Below are 15,321 nucleotides of genomic sequence, written 5' to 3'. Positions count from 1 at the left end.
TTCCCAGGTCTTAGTTTCCCTGGTGGACACCTGCCCCTGGCATCCCCCCAGGGAGGCAGACAGGAAGGATGGTCAGAGGAACCAGGACACACAAGGAAATTGTGTTTTCCATTTTATTTTAAATATATATTATTGTTGTTATGTACAGAACCAAACACAAGGCTGCACAGCTGGGTTTCCCCTCCCATCTTAATCCAACCCTGGGGCTACCAAACAAGGGGGTGGAGGAGAGGGCACTGCGAACGGGCAGGCATCCTCCCCACAAAGCGCTTTGAAACTCAGTGGCCAGTTGCCAAAGGCTCTGGGGCGAGGAGCTGAAAGGAGAAGACCCCTGCTGTGCAGTTACCTGCTGACCCATCATGCAGGGACCTAACCCCAAACGTAGGTCAGGAATCTGCTCAGTGGCCAAATAACCGTCAGTACTTTACAACAGAGAGTAGGGGCTGGGTAGGGTTCTCCTTTTCCCCTGCCAATATCACCCCATGCGGCGCAGGTGCACAGACCAATGAGGGACGTGCCTTCCTCCAGCTCCCAGTGCTTAGGCATAAGCAACCCCCTGCCCATGCTACCAGCACCAGTATCCTGGAGACGCCTTCCACTCAGCGTGACCAGCATCACACACGCCAATCCAAAGAGAACGCCAAAGAAAACGAGGGAATCTATTTACTGCTGGAGTGTGCCAGACACAGGGAGTAAGACTGAGGCGCGCCCTGAGAAACTGCACTAGGTTAGTGCCAACCGAGGTCACAGTGGCCCAGGAATGGGAAGGGACTGTGCGTTTCTACCACCTCTGCTGCTGTCAACCCCGCAGAATCCGCTGCTCTCCACGGCCCCCTTTCACCGGATGATGGGTGCTGACCGGTCGTTGGTGACGGTGGGGCGCAGCTTTACCGTGGCAAACGGGTTGGTGCCGCTGGAAGGAGAAAGGCAAGAGGAGAAAGAAAGGCTCAGAAAAGGCTGTTTCAGTACCGCCTGGCCTTAGGGCCCTGGCAGAGGCCCCGTCACAGTGAATGTTGAGGGGACGCGCCAAAGGGACAGTAGAAAACTTCCCTGCTGACAGCGGGAAACGTTCTCATTCGGATGGGGGCCACCAGATGCAAGTTATCAATGCAGTTAATTATAATACATCCCCATACTCTCTCCTGGTAACCCTCCTCCTGCTCCCTGACAGGGCCACTCCCCTTTCCTCCCTGCATGGGATTTCCCCCCGGGAGGGACCCTCCTCTTCATCCCATCCTGGCAGAGCCACTCCCCACCCTCTCCCTGGACAGGAGCCCCTCCTCCACTCTAGCATGGCCATTCCCCCCTAGCCTTGGCACAGTTCACAAGATGAGCAATTAGCCAGTGATGGAGGAGGAGTTGTGGGAGGGAGGGTGGTGGCAAGGGTTCGAATAAGAGAGAACAGGGAGGTGGCTTGGGCATGCGGCTCCTCCTCTCCCCCTGCCCTTTGGCTGGGGCTGCAAGAGCCCCCCCCCACCCCCCGCTCTTTCAATCCGCCTTGACCATTGGGCAGCGTTTCCAAGAGTCGCCTCCTGCCCTACCAGTCGCCCATCCCATCCCCCACTAGAGAGCTCGCCCCACTTTGTATTCTCTGAAAGGTTCAAAGATGGAGAGGAGATGGCGAAAGCCTGTCAGATCCGCCTTGTCATCTCCCTGGGGCTGGTGCAGCTTGCTCGCTAGGATACATTTGCTAGAACCTGTCCAGAATAGTTTGTGTCCCCCTCATGATGAGGCTTCCTTGGGAAACTAATTGACAGTCCAGCAGCTCTCACTGGCCTGACTTTCCTGTCCTAATTTGCTCTTAGTTACACCCTCCCTTTGGACCCTTCCAAATGGGCAGTTCTGAGGGACCCAATTCATCATCTCCTCAACCTGGGAGCTCTTACTCCAGTTCCTCCAGGAGAGGCCAGAGAGGGACCTGGGGGCCTTGCTAGAGACTGAGTGTTTTTTCCCTCCTCTCATTCATTGTTCTGTTCCCCAGGACTTTCCAAACAATAAGATAAAACCACCAGTGATCCCAGACTTCACTTACCGGGGGAAGAGTTCTGGGGGCTGCTCCTGCACAGCTGACTTCTGCAACGAAACAAGACAAGGGGTCAAAAGCTGAGAGCAGGCACATTGTGCAGGTTAGAGAGAGAGGCACAAAGAGTGGAGGAGGGACACGGACAGATGGACGGACGGACGGGCGCGCGCGCGCACGCACACACACACACACTTTCAAAAGCTCCTAAACAATTAAAAAGCCCAAGTCCCACTAGCGGGATGATAGACCCCATATCCCATTCTCCAATCCCCATTAATTGGACTTGGGCTCCTAAATAACTTAGGTGCTTTTGCAAAATCCCTCTAAAGCAGAATTGCAGAGAACAAATATCCCCCTTTCTGTGCAGGGGGAAGAGTGGATTTTGTCCCTCCCCCCACAGGCTCCCAGGTCCCCCTCTCTTCCTCAGGGAGGAGGGTGCATTTCTGATCATGGGAGTTTAGGATCTGCAGAGCACAGCAAAGAGCAAACAAACAAAACTGGCATTAGAATTCACAGGCTAGCATGGCCAGAGATGCCCCCTCTGATCACAGGAGGGCCTGGGATACCATCTCCCGCCCCCTGCATGCTTCCTACAGCCTCATATATAGGGGCCTACTAAATTCACAGCCGTGAAAAACGCGTCACAGACTGTGAAATCTGCCCCCCCCCGTGAAATCTGGTCTTTTGTGTGCTTTTACCCTGTACTGTACAGATTTCACAAGGGAGACCAGCGTCTCTCAAATTGGGGGACCCAACCCAAAAAAGAGTTGCAGGGGGGTCATGATATTGCCACCCTCACTTCTGCGCTGCCTTCCGAGCTGGGCGGCCAGAGAGCAGTGGCTGTTGGCTGGGTGCCCAGCTCTGAAGGCAGCGCCCTGCCAACAGTAGCACAGAAGTAAGGGTGACAATACCATACCATGCCACCCCTACTTCTGTGCTGCTGCCTTCAGAGAATGGCGGCTGCTGACTGAGGGCCCAGCTCTGAAGGCAGCAGTGCAGAAGTAAGGGTGGCAATACTATACCAGGCCATTCTTACTTCTGCGCTGCTGCTGGTGGCGGCTCTGCTTTCAGAGCTGGGTTCCTGACCAGCAGCCACCACTCTCCAGATGCGCAGCTCAGAAGGCAGCGCCACCAGCAGCAGAGAAGTAGGAGTAGCAGTACTGCAACCCACCCCCACCCAATAACCTTGTGACCCCCCACAACTCCTTTTTGGATCAGGACCCCTACAATTACAACACCTGAAATTTCAGATTTAAATAGCTGAAATCATGAAGAATTTTAAAATCCTATGACTGTGAAATTGACCAAAATGGACCATGAATTTGGTAGGCCCCACTCATATAATATACAAATACAGCTTTACAGCAAGATCCCAACATACGCTGCCCCAAATTGTGCCTCTGGGCTGCCCTGGAGGGACCAACCCTGGGAGGAGAGAAGAGTTCAGTTGCTACAGCCCATTTCATCCTGGTATCTGCCGAACCTCCGATGGGAGTGATAACTGGTGATGGTGGGGCTTGTGATGCAAATATCTGCCCCACTAGGTACTGGATTAAGACCCCAACTCATTTCACACAGCTCTCTCCACAGCCATCAGCTGGGAATGACTTTCATTGACTGCTGACCTATGGCTGGGTCAGAGCCACTCCCACTCCTCGATCCCCTGAGGTGTCCAGTTTCCCAGCCTGGGGCTGGATTGGAACTAGTGACTTTTAGGGGGTAGGTTCCATGTCCGCATCCCAGTCCCCTGAGCCAGGCAGACTGGGGCTTCACCAGAACCGCCGACCCAGAGGTGAAAAGCTACATATTCCATTTCTCAATCCCTTGAACCATCCAGGGCCCTCCAGCCTGGGACTGGAACCAATCACCTAGAGAGGACAGACTCCGTATCCCATCCCCCAATCCCCTTTGGTATCCAAACACACTTCTACCCTTCACCCTGCCTTCAAACCCCATTCTGGGTCCAAACTGGAACCTAAGATCTCAAGTGAAAGCCTCTATTCCCCACCTTGCTGAGACCCGAGTGCAGGCCCTCTGCTCCCAGGCTTTTATTCACCCTTCCCCATCCTCAGCTGCCTTTAGCAGAGGCACCCAAAAGAGCATCTCTAGCCCTTCCAGGGAGAGAAGGATGGCATCTCTGTCAGCTGGTCCCCAGCCCAGCTCCATCACTCGTGGTCCTACTTTTAGCAGAAAGAGCTGCTGCCCCGGAGCCACCAGAAATCAGGCTGGGATGTCATGGAGAAGAGGAGTAAACTGAAGGGCCCCTGCTGGGTAATAAAGGGAAGAAGTGAGAGGAGCACGGGGACCAGGACTCTCCCACGGGATAGGGCACAGAGTTTGCTAGGGACGGATGGACAGGAGCTGTGCTGAAAATGACTTCATCCTGCAGGGAGGTTCAAAGGGATGGAGGGGAGCAGCTGTAAAGTAGCCCATGCCCAGCGGAGTAGCTGAGATCAGCTAGGGTGGATTCATAGATGGCCAGGAGCAGCACTAAAGAGGCCCAGCAGCATGGGCGAGATGGATGAAATCTGTGATGCAGTGAGGTCAGGATGACCCTTCCCTTCCCACTAAGCCTGGCTGGAGCGGGTGTGTATCATGGCATCACAGAAATGTAGGGCTGGAAGGGACCTCGAGAGGTCACCAAGTCCAGCTCCCTGTGCTGAGGCACCGACTAAACCTAGACCATCCCTGACAGGTGTTTGTCCAGCCTGTTCTTAAACCTCCAATGACGGAGATTCCACAACCTCCCTTGGCAACCTGTTAACTATCCTCAATTAGAAAGGATGTGAAAGCAAAGGTCAGTGTTGGTTGAGGGACACACCCTAGCCCACAGATCCCCTCTCACTGCCTTAGCTCAGGTTAGAATAGCGCTGTGCCCACTCACCTTGGAATCTGAAGGAGCGGCAGCGCTAGCCAAGCTGTTCCGGCGGTTGCCAGCACCAAGTGAGGCTGGAGAAGGGCTTGGTGACGGGGGCGAGGCAGCGTTGTGTCGGTAATTTCCTGCTGACGGGACACTGGGGCAATCCAGGCCATCCATGCTGTGACTGCTCCGCAGCGGGAAGGACCTGAGCAAGAGGGGAAAGGAGAGATTCCAAGAAGAAAAGACCCGAATCCAGCTCTGGGGAAGAGAGCTCTGGGATCTCTCCATACAGCACATGTGGTCTGGGACCTCTCCCTCCCAGGCTCTCTCCAGAGGGAATGTGTCCCCTGGGAATCCCTTCCAAGAGGTTGCCATAGGGCAGGGACTCTCAAACGGGGGGTCGGGAGGGACCCCCTCAGGAGGTCGCTAGGTTATTACATGGGGGGGGGGGGGTTGCGAGCTGTCAGCCTCCGCCCCAAACCCCGCTTTGCCTCCAGCATTTATAATGGTGTTAAATATATAAAATTGTGGTTTTAATTTATAAGGGTGGGGCTTGCTGTGTGAAAGGAGTCACTAGTACAAAAGTTTGAGAACCACTGGCCACAGGGAATATGTACCCCTAGGATTTACCTAACTAGAGATTTAAAGGCCCCTGGAAATATTGTGCCATAATGGGAGCAACATGTCACAGTTTCATTAAGAAAAGCCATGTCCAAGGGTGCCAATGGCCCTCAGACAAGTTCTTGAGCATGCCCAAGAGCCATAGCCTTGATGGGCAGCTCCACACAGGACAATGCGTCACACAGGTCAGTGCGTGAATGACATACAAACATACACTTCAGCAGGTCCCATTACCTGGTGGGTGGTTCCTTCGGGTCTCTTGCTCCCCCCAGGGGCTTTATGAAAGCTTCGGGGAACCAGCCACTCCTAAGGCCCCAGAGACAGAGAGGACAATGAGCCTTTGCAGCAACACGTTTCTTACCATTCTGTTACCCATCGTGGAATCTGGCCAGGCCACTGGGGCGAACACGCTCATTGCATGGAGGGCCGTGATGAGATCTTAAAATGGCCACCAGCCACCGAGCCCTTTGCCTTGTGTCTGAGCTGAAAGAACAGCACTTCCAGCAGCACGTGGACCCCCCCCCTAGCACCAGGCAAGGGCCTTCGTTCAGGGACGACTTGGAGGAAAGAGCACCATTTATTAAGCCACCGGCACCTGGGTTTTCCTGGGAGATCTCCCCCCGCACCGTTGGGAGTGGGCTCATATTGGACACTTTTTTGGACAGAGACAAGGCCGACCCCAGAAAGCGAAGACAGTTTTGGAGAATCCCCTGTGACTCTCTCCTGGAAACTCCCCTGCTGCAAAGGTAGACACAGCTGGGACTAATGAACCTCAAATAGAAAGGCAGCATCTGGGTAAGAACTATATGGCAAGCAGGCACCCCACAAATTCCAACCCACACCCTGCCCCACATTGCCAGTAACCCATGCCCCACGTTGGATACCAGGCCAGGGATGGCACCAGTTGTGCCATTCGGTAACGGTTCCCTGTGGTGCCAAGCACTGTGCCATAGCAGTAGCTGCTGCCTGTGTAAGTGAGAAACCCCTCGGCTAGACTGAGACTGGCATTGCTCTTTTAAGCAGGAAGGCTTGAGGGCAGGGCATTAACCCTCGGAACCCAACTCTTCACAGCTGGCTTGCTGCCTTCACCAAGATCCCCCCTCCAGCCCAGCACCACGGAGACAGGCTGAGCGCACTTACGTGGATGATCCCTCTAGCTTGCCGTACAGCCAGCCGTTCTGCGCCTCTGGGATCAGCACCGTGATGACGTCCCCAAAGTTGAACCCTAGCAAGGTGCGGTTGGTGCCAGCAGAGTGGGGCACGATTGCCTGGACTCTCAACACGCTGCTGCCTCCTCCCGTGTCTCCTCCTGCCCGCTCCCCGAAGGAGCTGGAGCGTGAGAGCTGGCCGGCGGAGAGCGAGCCTGCCAGGAGCAGCCAAGGCGTGAGAGGATTCAGAGGGCTTCTTTCAACCTTAGACTCCCCTAGCGACCCACCACTGATGGAGTGAGAAACCTCCATTGTCCATTCAGACCTGGGCTTCCCTATCCCACTCAAACAGTTTCCCTAATGGGGCCCTTACCCTGCCTGTTTGGCTCCCTGTTCATTCACTCGTGGGCTTCACCTCCACCCTCCATGTACCCTGCCCTCTCGCCCTTGCAAAGAACAGGTGCCCAAGTGCACCCTGGGACAAATGCATTATGGGCAACTTTGTCCCTCCCAAATCCAGCCTGTACCTGCTCACATGAAGTACAACCAGTCCCACACCACTGCCCCTATCTACCCAAACTTACCAGCAGATGAAGTCTTCGGCAAGCTTCTCCTGGTTGGCTCTGGCTGAGGAGAGGGTCTAAGAAGTTCTGCAGGCTCCTGGGGGAAGTGGCTTGAATTACGTCCAGTCATGGCTGAGCCAAAATCTCCCAGAGGCCTCTGAGGCTGTTGGAAGGAAACGAAGGTGCATGAGCACCACACAGAGGAGATCCCTCTTCAAGAGAAGCCTGGTCCCTAAAGAAATGTATCCCTCCCCACCCCCAACGCTCCTACACACACACAACCTCTCCCCTCCCGCCTCCCACATCTTGTCTTGGATAGCTAATGCCACCAAGGGAGGACAATCAGGTGAGGCCCTGGAGGTACAGACTAATGGGGTACACATAGGATTGCCTCCCACCCCCAAAAAATAACAGAACCTGGGAAAAAGCTGGGCTGACCCTCTGTTCTGGGATCTCTGCCCTGGGAGGGGCCATCCCAGGCACCCCCCTGTTACTGGAGAGATCATTTGTTGGCATTTTTCTCACCATGTCGAGGTGGCTGGGGGTCAGGCGGCCTGACGGATACCCCTGGCCATGGGAGGCATTGAGCAGGCTTGGGGAGTGTCTGCTGCTTGGATTGCGGATGGCCTCCAATTGCTCCTTCCACTTTGGCACCTTGCTCTGGATGATGCCCCAGGCCTGGGGAGAGATAGAGAGGAGAGATCAGGGGGAGAATGGGAGCAGATCAGCTGTGAGGGGGAAAGCTACAACCTGTACCCAAGTGCACTGTCCTCATTGCCACCAGCAGGGTGAGGCAGGTGAGACACCCTCACCACTCTACGAGCCCCTCAATGCTGATTGGCAGAGGACCAACTGTTCTGTAACTCCCAGCAGGCCTGACACACTCACTACCCCTAACACACTGCCATCACAGCATTTATTGGTGACGAATGTTGTGTGAAGTATCAGTGGAAAGCTGGCGACACACCAGTCATGAATATCATCGAGTGATGGACGGTGTGTAAAGCGCTATGTACGTGCGCCAGAAATATGTTTTGGGGGCAGACCTCATAAACAAGTTTGTCCTAGACAAAGGAATGCTGATTTGCCTCTTTGCCTGGGTCTATGGTGTCAATTGAGCATGATGATGCCAGAGACAGTTTGCCTCTGAGGTAAACACCAGTTATCAGGAGGATGAGGAAATAGCTTGGCGTCGGCACACCACAGGATACCACAGTCTGAACCCCGGCGGGTCGTCCTAACTCTTAAGAAAAAGATAATGAACTTTGAAGGGTATAAAGAGAAGCAAAAGGGTCCCTTATGAACCATCACTTAGTGGATAAAGAGGCAGTGCTCTCTGTATCTTTGAACGGTGGATCCCGGAAAAGCTGCTTTAGGTAAGAAATTTTTCTGAGACAAGGATTGTAAGGTACACATCCCCACATAGAATCATTGAATCGTAGGACTGGAAGGGACCTTGAGAGGTCTTCTAGTCCAGTCCCCTGCACTCGTGGCAGGACTAAGTGACTATGGCTATGTCCCTCCCCCCAACCTCAGGCCACACCCCCTCCTTACCCTGCTATAGACCTGGAGGAAAGTGCTGGAGAGCAGCTGGTGCTTTTCAGCCAGGAAGCGGTAGCGGCGCTTCTCCTCCAGCTCAGCAGCCCTCTGGCTCTCAGAGACAAACGCCTGCATCTCCGTGTGCAAGCGCCTCACCTTCTCCTGGGTGGACAAGAGGAGGAGGGATTGATGTAAATGCAGCACCCTGAGTCTGCCCAGAGCAGTATTTGGGGGAATAAACCCGGGGTTCCCCTCAGCTGGCTGCATCATCAGCCTTTATAACCCCGTTGCTATGCTGAAGCAGCACACAACATTTATAGGGATCTGGCCCTGAATCTTATTTTAGTCTTTCCACGCAGTTTGCCTCAGAAACATCCTGCAGGAGGGAGTTCCACAGATTAACAGTACCCTGTGTGGAAAAGTATGTCTCCTATCTGTGTGTCAACTTGCTGCCTTTTGCAATCCCCTTGTGTTCTAAGTAAGGGAGAGACAAGCTATAAACTATCTTGGGCTCTGGAGGCATCATCAGCATCAGCTTGTGATGACCACTCTCCTCATTCCAGACTCTCCCGCGTCTCAGGGCCATCCTTGCCTCCACTTCATTTCCCACCTTCATTTCCCAGACGTTTTTGTCTCGAGTCCTCTCCATCCTCCACAGCTCCGACATGCACTTCTCCAGGTTGGCAGCCCTGTGCCGGTACTCCAGTTCGTAGCGCTGATGGCTGTCCTGCCGGGAGCACAGAAGGAGACCAGAGACTATGAGGAACATTTTCTAAAGTACGGAGGGGACTTAGGAGCCTAAATCTCATTGAAAGTTAATGAGCCTAAATCCTTTTTGAAAATGGGACTTAGGAGCCCAGTGAATCCTAGCTACCACAAAGGAGAGCTGGCCAAGTCAGCCCATGAGGACATGGCAGCTAGGCAGAAGGAGTCTCTCTTTCTCCAGTTGGTGAGAGACACTTCCCAACCCCTGCCCCAGGGAAAGCCTGGAATATCCTTGGAAACGCCTCAGGGATGAAACAATGATTTTAACCATCGAGAGGGTGAAAGCCTGAGTTGCGCTAAGAGACTCAAAGGCGGGAGGGGCACAGCAAGGGTGTGGGGAGAGAGGTCCAGCACCCTGCTTAGGGGTTGGGGAGAGGGAAGCCTGCAAAGAGCTCAGGAGGGACAGGGAAGGGCTGGGGCTCACGCTGATGAACTGCATGTCCAGCTTGGTGTTTTTCTCCATGTGCTGCAGCAGGTCTCCGTGGAATGTCTGAGCCTAGATGAGGCAGAGAAGTCGTTAGAAACTGCCCCAAGCAGCTGGTATTACTGGGCACTGCTGACAGCTGGGAGATGAGGGGACCCGAAAAGGGAGAGTTAGGGAGTGCCCAGGAGAAACGCCCCCGTCCTGACTCCTGGTGGACATGCTTGGCCAGGCATCTGCAGACAGAGCCGATACTGCTTTTCCTCCCACCCTTTGTCTTGTCTAATCAGACGGAAAGCTCTCTGGGGCAAAGGCTGTTTCTCCTCTAGACACTGCTGTCATATCAATAACAACCGCACAGCCAGGAAAGGGTTAACATCCTTGTTTTTCACTAGTCCTCCCCTTCTCTACCCCACTCCCAACAGCACTACGTGGGGGTGGGGAATGGAAATATTGGCACGTCATAACTGGATGCTGCTTAGATCACACACCCCTCCTAGGGTTGCCAGGTGTCCAGTTTTCGACCGGCACGCCCAGTCGAAAAGGGACTCTGGCAGCTCCGGTCAGCACTGCTGACCAGGCCGTTAAAAGTCTGGTCGGCAGCGCAGGGGAGCTAAGGCAGGCTCCCTACCTGCTGTGGCTCCACGTGGCTCCTGGAAGCAGTGGCACGTCTCCCCTCCAGCTCCTATGCGTCGGCTCTGCAGCGCCCATTGTCTGCGAACCACAGCCAATGGGAGCAGCACTTGCAGACTGGGCTGCACCTCCACATAGGAGCTGGAGAGGGGACATGATGCTGCTTCTGGGAGCTGCTTGAGGTAAGTGCCACCCAGAGCCTGCACCCTGTTCCCCTCCCGTGTCCCAACCCCCTGCCCCAGCCCTGATCCTCCTCCTGCCCCCCAAACCTCTCATCCACAGCCCCACCCCAGAGCCCACACTCCCAGCCGCAGCCTGCACCCCCTCTCACACCCCAACCCCCTGGAGCTCCCTCCCGTCCTCCAAACCCCTCAATCCCAATCTGGAGCACCCTGCTGCACCCCAAATCCCTCAACCCCAACCCCACACCAGAGCTCGCACCCTCAGCCGGAGCCCTCACACCCCCGCCCCGCACCCAACCCCCTGCCCCAGCCCGGTGAAAATAAGCAAGTGAGGGTGGGGAGAGTGAGTGATGGGGGGGAGGGGGCGGAAAAGGGGCAGGGCCTCAAAGGAGGGGCAAGGCAAGAGTGTTCAGTTTTGTGCAAGTAGAAAGTTGGCAACCTTAACCCCTCCCCCAGTTCTGCTCACCACAAACTGGGAGCCACCCACCCCAAACTCTTGGTATGGAGACAACAGATGGCATCTAGCCACTGCAGCTCCATTAGGTCCAGCATACAGCTACGGGCTGCTCCCAGTAGAGATGGGCCACGGCAAGATACTCACCACTACTTCCAGGTCAGAGTTCATATGCCTGTGGGTGTCAGACATCTGCATCAAAATTTGACCTTCAAGAAAAGAGATCAAAGTATCATAGTCAGACCTTCCTCCTTGCGTTTATCATTCTCCTGCAGCGAGTTAAAACAAAGGGGCCATGAGCACTAATCGCCACTGTTACATGACCGGCACAGCGTTATCTTGGTGCAAAAGTCCAACTACTATCGCTATGCATTAGCAGTCTGCTGGAGCTGGGTCCAAGGTGTGAGGAGAAGGTTTCAGCCAATCTGCTTCGTTCTATAACAGCTGCTCAATCCCTTTCTATAGTTTCACTGATTATCATCTGAATATGCATGTTATAAACCACACCTGAGGGGTAGTAGCTTAGAACACCATGGGAAACTGTGGTACCAGCTCCCAGTCTTCCAGTCTCTTGCATAGTGCAGTTAGCAAGGGGTTGGAAGGCTGGGATGTATGCCCCAGGGCAAGCCATTGTGTACATTGACTGTCTGCCCCAAGGACCCTGGATTCTGCATGACACTGCGGCAGCAGGCCGAAAATTTGGTGACAGCTTTATCTACATTAAATATCCTGTTTGTAAAGAATGCAGAATTAAATCATCCTGCGCACTTAGAGGTGCCCGTCCTATGTGGCTTATTGTGATATTACATTCCATTTAGTTTACACTGTTCCCATGTTTCCGTTTGAGATGTGCCACAGATTTTTGTATGAATACGTTGTGATGGATGGGGGTAGTTAGAGTGACGGGCTGCTGAGTAGGAAGCAACTGGGGATCTGAGGAAGGCCTGGGAGGCAGTTGGGGAGATAAGCACGTTAGCTGGATCTTTTTGCTAACATGATCAGCAGTGAAATAGTTAAATTGCCATCTTTAGGTTTCAGAGCTAACCTATGTAGGTGAATGGGGGCTGCCTCCCGTCTCTCTGAGTTCTCAATTTAGGCTGGCTGCAGACTCACGAAGGCAGCACAGCATCCGTTACGGTTGGTTCATATGTTCAGAGTTTCCCTCACTGCCGTGACGACACGGAACATTGTTTGTGTGAAATGAAAGCCGGGACGCTTGGATCAGAATTCTGCAGCCAGGGCTGGATTCCATGGCAAAGCCCCTAGCTATGCGATCCCCTGGGCTCCGTGCTCTGCTCTACCCCGTACAGCAGGAGGCCTGGGCGTCTGTCTCTGAGGCGGGTGGGACACGGGGAGGCTGAGCCTAGTGCTCTGTGGGGGTTAGTGGGCTGCAAAGCCAAGTACAAAGCCTGGCTTTCAGGCCTTGGGATCAGTGGGGGCTGGGAGTGCTGCACAGACCAGGCCTAGCGCATCTGGGGGTTAGCGACAGGCGTTGTCATGCAGGAGACTCAGGCTCCTTTCCCAGTGCAGTCCTTCGTTCCTCATGCCTCTTGGTGCGATGGGAGCACTGGGGCGGGGAAGGGCTGGGCTGGGCTGGAGAGGAGGTCAACATTTCAAATTGACCCACCTCCCAGAGACAGTCAGTAGGAGAAACTTACCCAGCATTTGCGAGGTGGAGCTCTGCAGGGCTTGCTCCCCAATCTTCTGTATTGCCTTAAAATAGACTTCAGCCGCCTCAGACAGTGCTGCAGAAATACAAGGAGAGAGGGCAGCTGGATTAAAGCTTCCCTAAATGACCCTGCTCCATCCTTGTCCTCTGCCCCCTTTTTCTTCAACTCTTCCCTTCTTTGCCACCTCCCATCCTCATCACCTATTCTCCTGCCTACCCACAAGCTCAGAACAGCCCCAGGAGCACAGACTGACGCCCTCCACCTGCCAGTCAAGGGCGATGTCCACGGACACAATCCAAGCTGTCCCCCCATTAAGCACAGGCGGAGTCGAGACAGCACTCACCATGGAAAGCGCGTAAGTAGTTATTGCCCAGGTAGACCAGGTTCTCGAGGGCAGGGTTAAACTGCTCCAAGATGCTCTGTCATCCATCCAAGTTGGGGAGAGAGGTGAAAGAACATAACAGGTTAATGTGATCCTCCTCCATGCCATGGGGCCTGGGATAAGACCTGTGCCCTCCTTATGTGATTCATCTGACAGAGCTGCGGCCTACCCATCCCACCAGTCTCTGGTTTCAGGCTCAGGCACCCTTCTCATTGGGGAAGTCCAGTTCTTGCATCTTCTCTTCCAGCAGAAAGCAAACATTGGGGTGAGGTGATCAGGAGATCACCCTTCCCTCTGAACTTCCCCAAGTAGCTACTACCCTCACCCAGAACCTAGTAGGTCTTTCCGCCCTCAGGGGTCGGCATCACTTCCTGGCAACCATGTCATGAGCATCAGGGCCCCCATAGGTTGATAGAGTCAAGTTATGGCACAGTCTTAACTTAGCCTCATACGTCTATTTACTGTATTAACCGAAGGTGGGCAGTGTGCACAGCACCCCTTATTACACGCCACGCAGGGGCAGCAGTCTGGAAATTCGGACGTGGGATCTAAGCACTGCACCAAAGTAAGGAGATGGGCCCACCACAGAAAGGAAGTGCCCTCACTTGCACACTCCAGCCCAGCTGGGCATGGTTGTGCGCAGGATTCTTTTAGAAAGAGCTCCAATCCGGGCAGCGTCTTTACCAAAAAGGTGCATTGTATAATTTGATCTGTACATCAGAGACCAGAGAGATCGGTCTGGTCACTTGGACAAGGAGCTGCACAGCCGCTAATCTACCCTCAACTTGCGAGAGAAACTAGTGTCTGGGCATGTTTGATTCGCCTGAGAGTTTTAACACTTGTCTACATTCACTGGAACTGTCTGCTGTTGAAAGGGTTTTTTTTTTCTTCCCCCAAAATTCACTATAAGATGCTAATTATAAGCAGGTCTCATGCTGTGTGTGCACAGGCAGATGTACACCTGTAACTAGAAAAACACCTGTAACAACTTGCATTCATGGAGAGACCCGGTAATTGGCCTGGACACATAGTGGCACTCACTAATCCTTGGTGTCTCTTCAGACATACACAGATTTTCACACCAGTCATGCAGAGCACACAAAGGGGAGCTCTCACATGCCTCCCCTGGACATCTTCAATACAGGTTCCCTCTTCATCCCCAGAATATAGGTGTTAAGAGATGGGCCTTTCCTATTAGGTAACACATACTTCACCCCTCCATTACCAAGGCAGAATTACTCCCCACAGTGTATTCTCCAGGGCTTTGATCAGTCTAGTTTTACAGGTTCCAAGCAATGGGGCTTCCACCATTTCCCTGGGAGAATATTCCACAGGCCAGTAGATCCTCACTGTCTGAAAGGATTCCTAAGATCTGTCAAAATGCTGCTCAGTTTCAGCCTGTTTCTTTCCTGCTTTACCCTCTTGGCTCACTCCCTCTGTCCTTTCTGGGACAGCCCCCCTAGATGAGCCTCTCTAGCTCTCCCATAGCAGGGATCCACTGGGAAAGTTGCTCTGCCTTAATGCCCCAGAATCCCCAGAGGTTAGCCCCAGCACTGCTGGGTTCTGCGTTGAATTACACCACGCACCCCTTCGGCCATCAGCCTGTTCTCACACCAGAGCAGGATTCATACAGCCTTGGAACTACACCACTTTACAGCAGCTGAGGATATGGCCCACAGATTTTCAAAGCAAATTAAATCAATTAATTCATCTTAATTTAATCTCCCCCCTAGAACACTCCATTTCTCTTGTGCTTTTAAATCCTTTATTAAGGATCCCCCAACCCCATGCGTCTCGCCAAGTGGGAACAGGCCTTTCACTCCACAGCCTGCAGGGAGGTAACAGCTCACCTTGTAGATGGAGATTGTGGATCTGTAGGACTGCTCCATCTCACCAGCCTTTTGCGGGGAGGAGAGGGGTTCCCAGAGATCAAGAAGTTGGCAGGGAGAGGACGAGTTGTCCTCAAAACTCTCCTGAGAATCCAATTGCAAGGTCCTAGATGGGTTGAGACACTCTCTACCTGGCACAGCAGGACACCAGGAAGAAACATGTCCAGTGTG

The 15,321-nt window shown here is 53.7% G+C and overlaps 1 protein-coding gene across 3 annotated transcripts; it reads right to left on the bottom strand.

Moving 5' to 3' along the window:
• Nucleotides 1-126: 126 nt before the first annotated feature.
• Nucleotides 127-15,321, bottom strand: BAIAP2L2 (BAR/IMD domain containing adaptor protein 2 like 2). Of its 3 annotated transcripts, XM_045009968.1 has the most exons (14): nt 15,112-15,321; nt 13,223-13,298; nt 12,868-12,954; nt 11,357-11,418; nt 9,944-10,015; nt 9,365-9,481; nt 8,770-8,916; nt 7,741-7,893; nt 7,237-7,378; nt 6,645-6,867; nt 5,739-5,810; nt 4,908-5,088; nt 2,033-2,073; nt 127-913 (listed from the first exon to the last, which is right to left on the bottom strand). In XM_045009968.1, the coding sequence occupies exons 1-14, from the start codon at nt 15,148-15,150 to the stop codon at nt 838-840; spliced, it is 1,488 nt and encodes a 495-aa protein (XP_044865903.1). In that variant the 5' UTR covers nt 15,151-15,321; the 3' UTR covers nt 127-837. The 3 variants fall into 3 exon arrangements, with proteins under 3 accessions (XP_044865903.1, XP_044865906.1, XP_044865915.1); XM_045009971.1 differs by lacking the exons at nt 12,868-12,954; nt 13,223-13,298; nt 15,112-15,321 and adding an exon at nt 12,255-12,403 and having other exon boundaries at nt 128-913; XM_045009980.1 differs by lacking the exons at nt 11,357-11,418; nt 12,868-12,954; nt 13,223-13,298; nt 15,112-15,321 and adding an exon at nt 11,243-11,336 and having other exon boundaries at nt 128-913.

The sequence above is a fragment of the Mauremys mutica genome, chromosome 1 (assembly GCF_020497125.1).
Source record: "Mauremys mutica isolate MM-2020 ecotype Southern chromosome 1, ASM2049712v1, whole genome shotgun sequence".
In the NCBI taxonomy this organism is placed as follows: Eukaryota; Metazoa; Chordata; order Testudines; family Geoemydidae; genus Mauremys; species Mauremys mutica.
The sequence above is the reverse complement of the archived record's forward strand: the minus strand, read 5'-3'. Positions and strand labels throughout refer to the sequence as shown.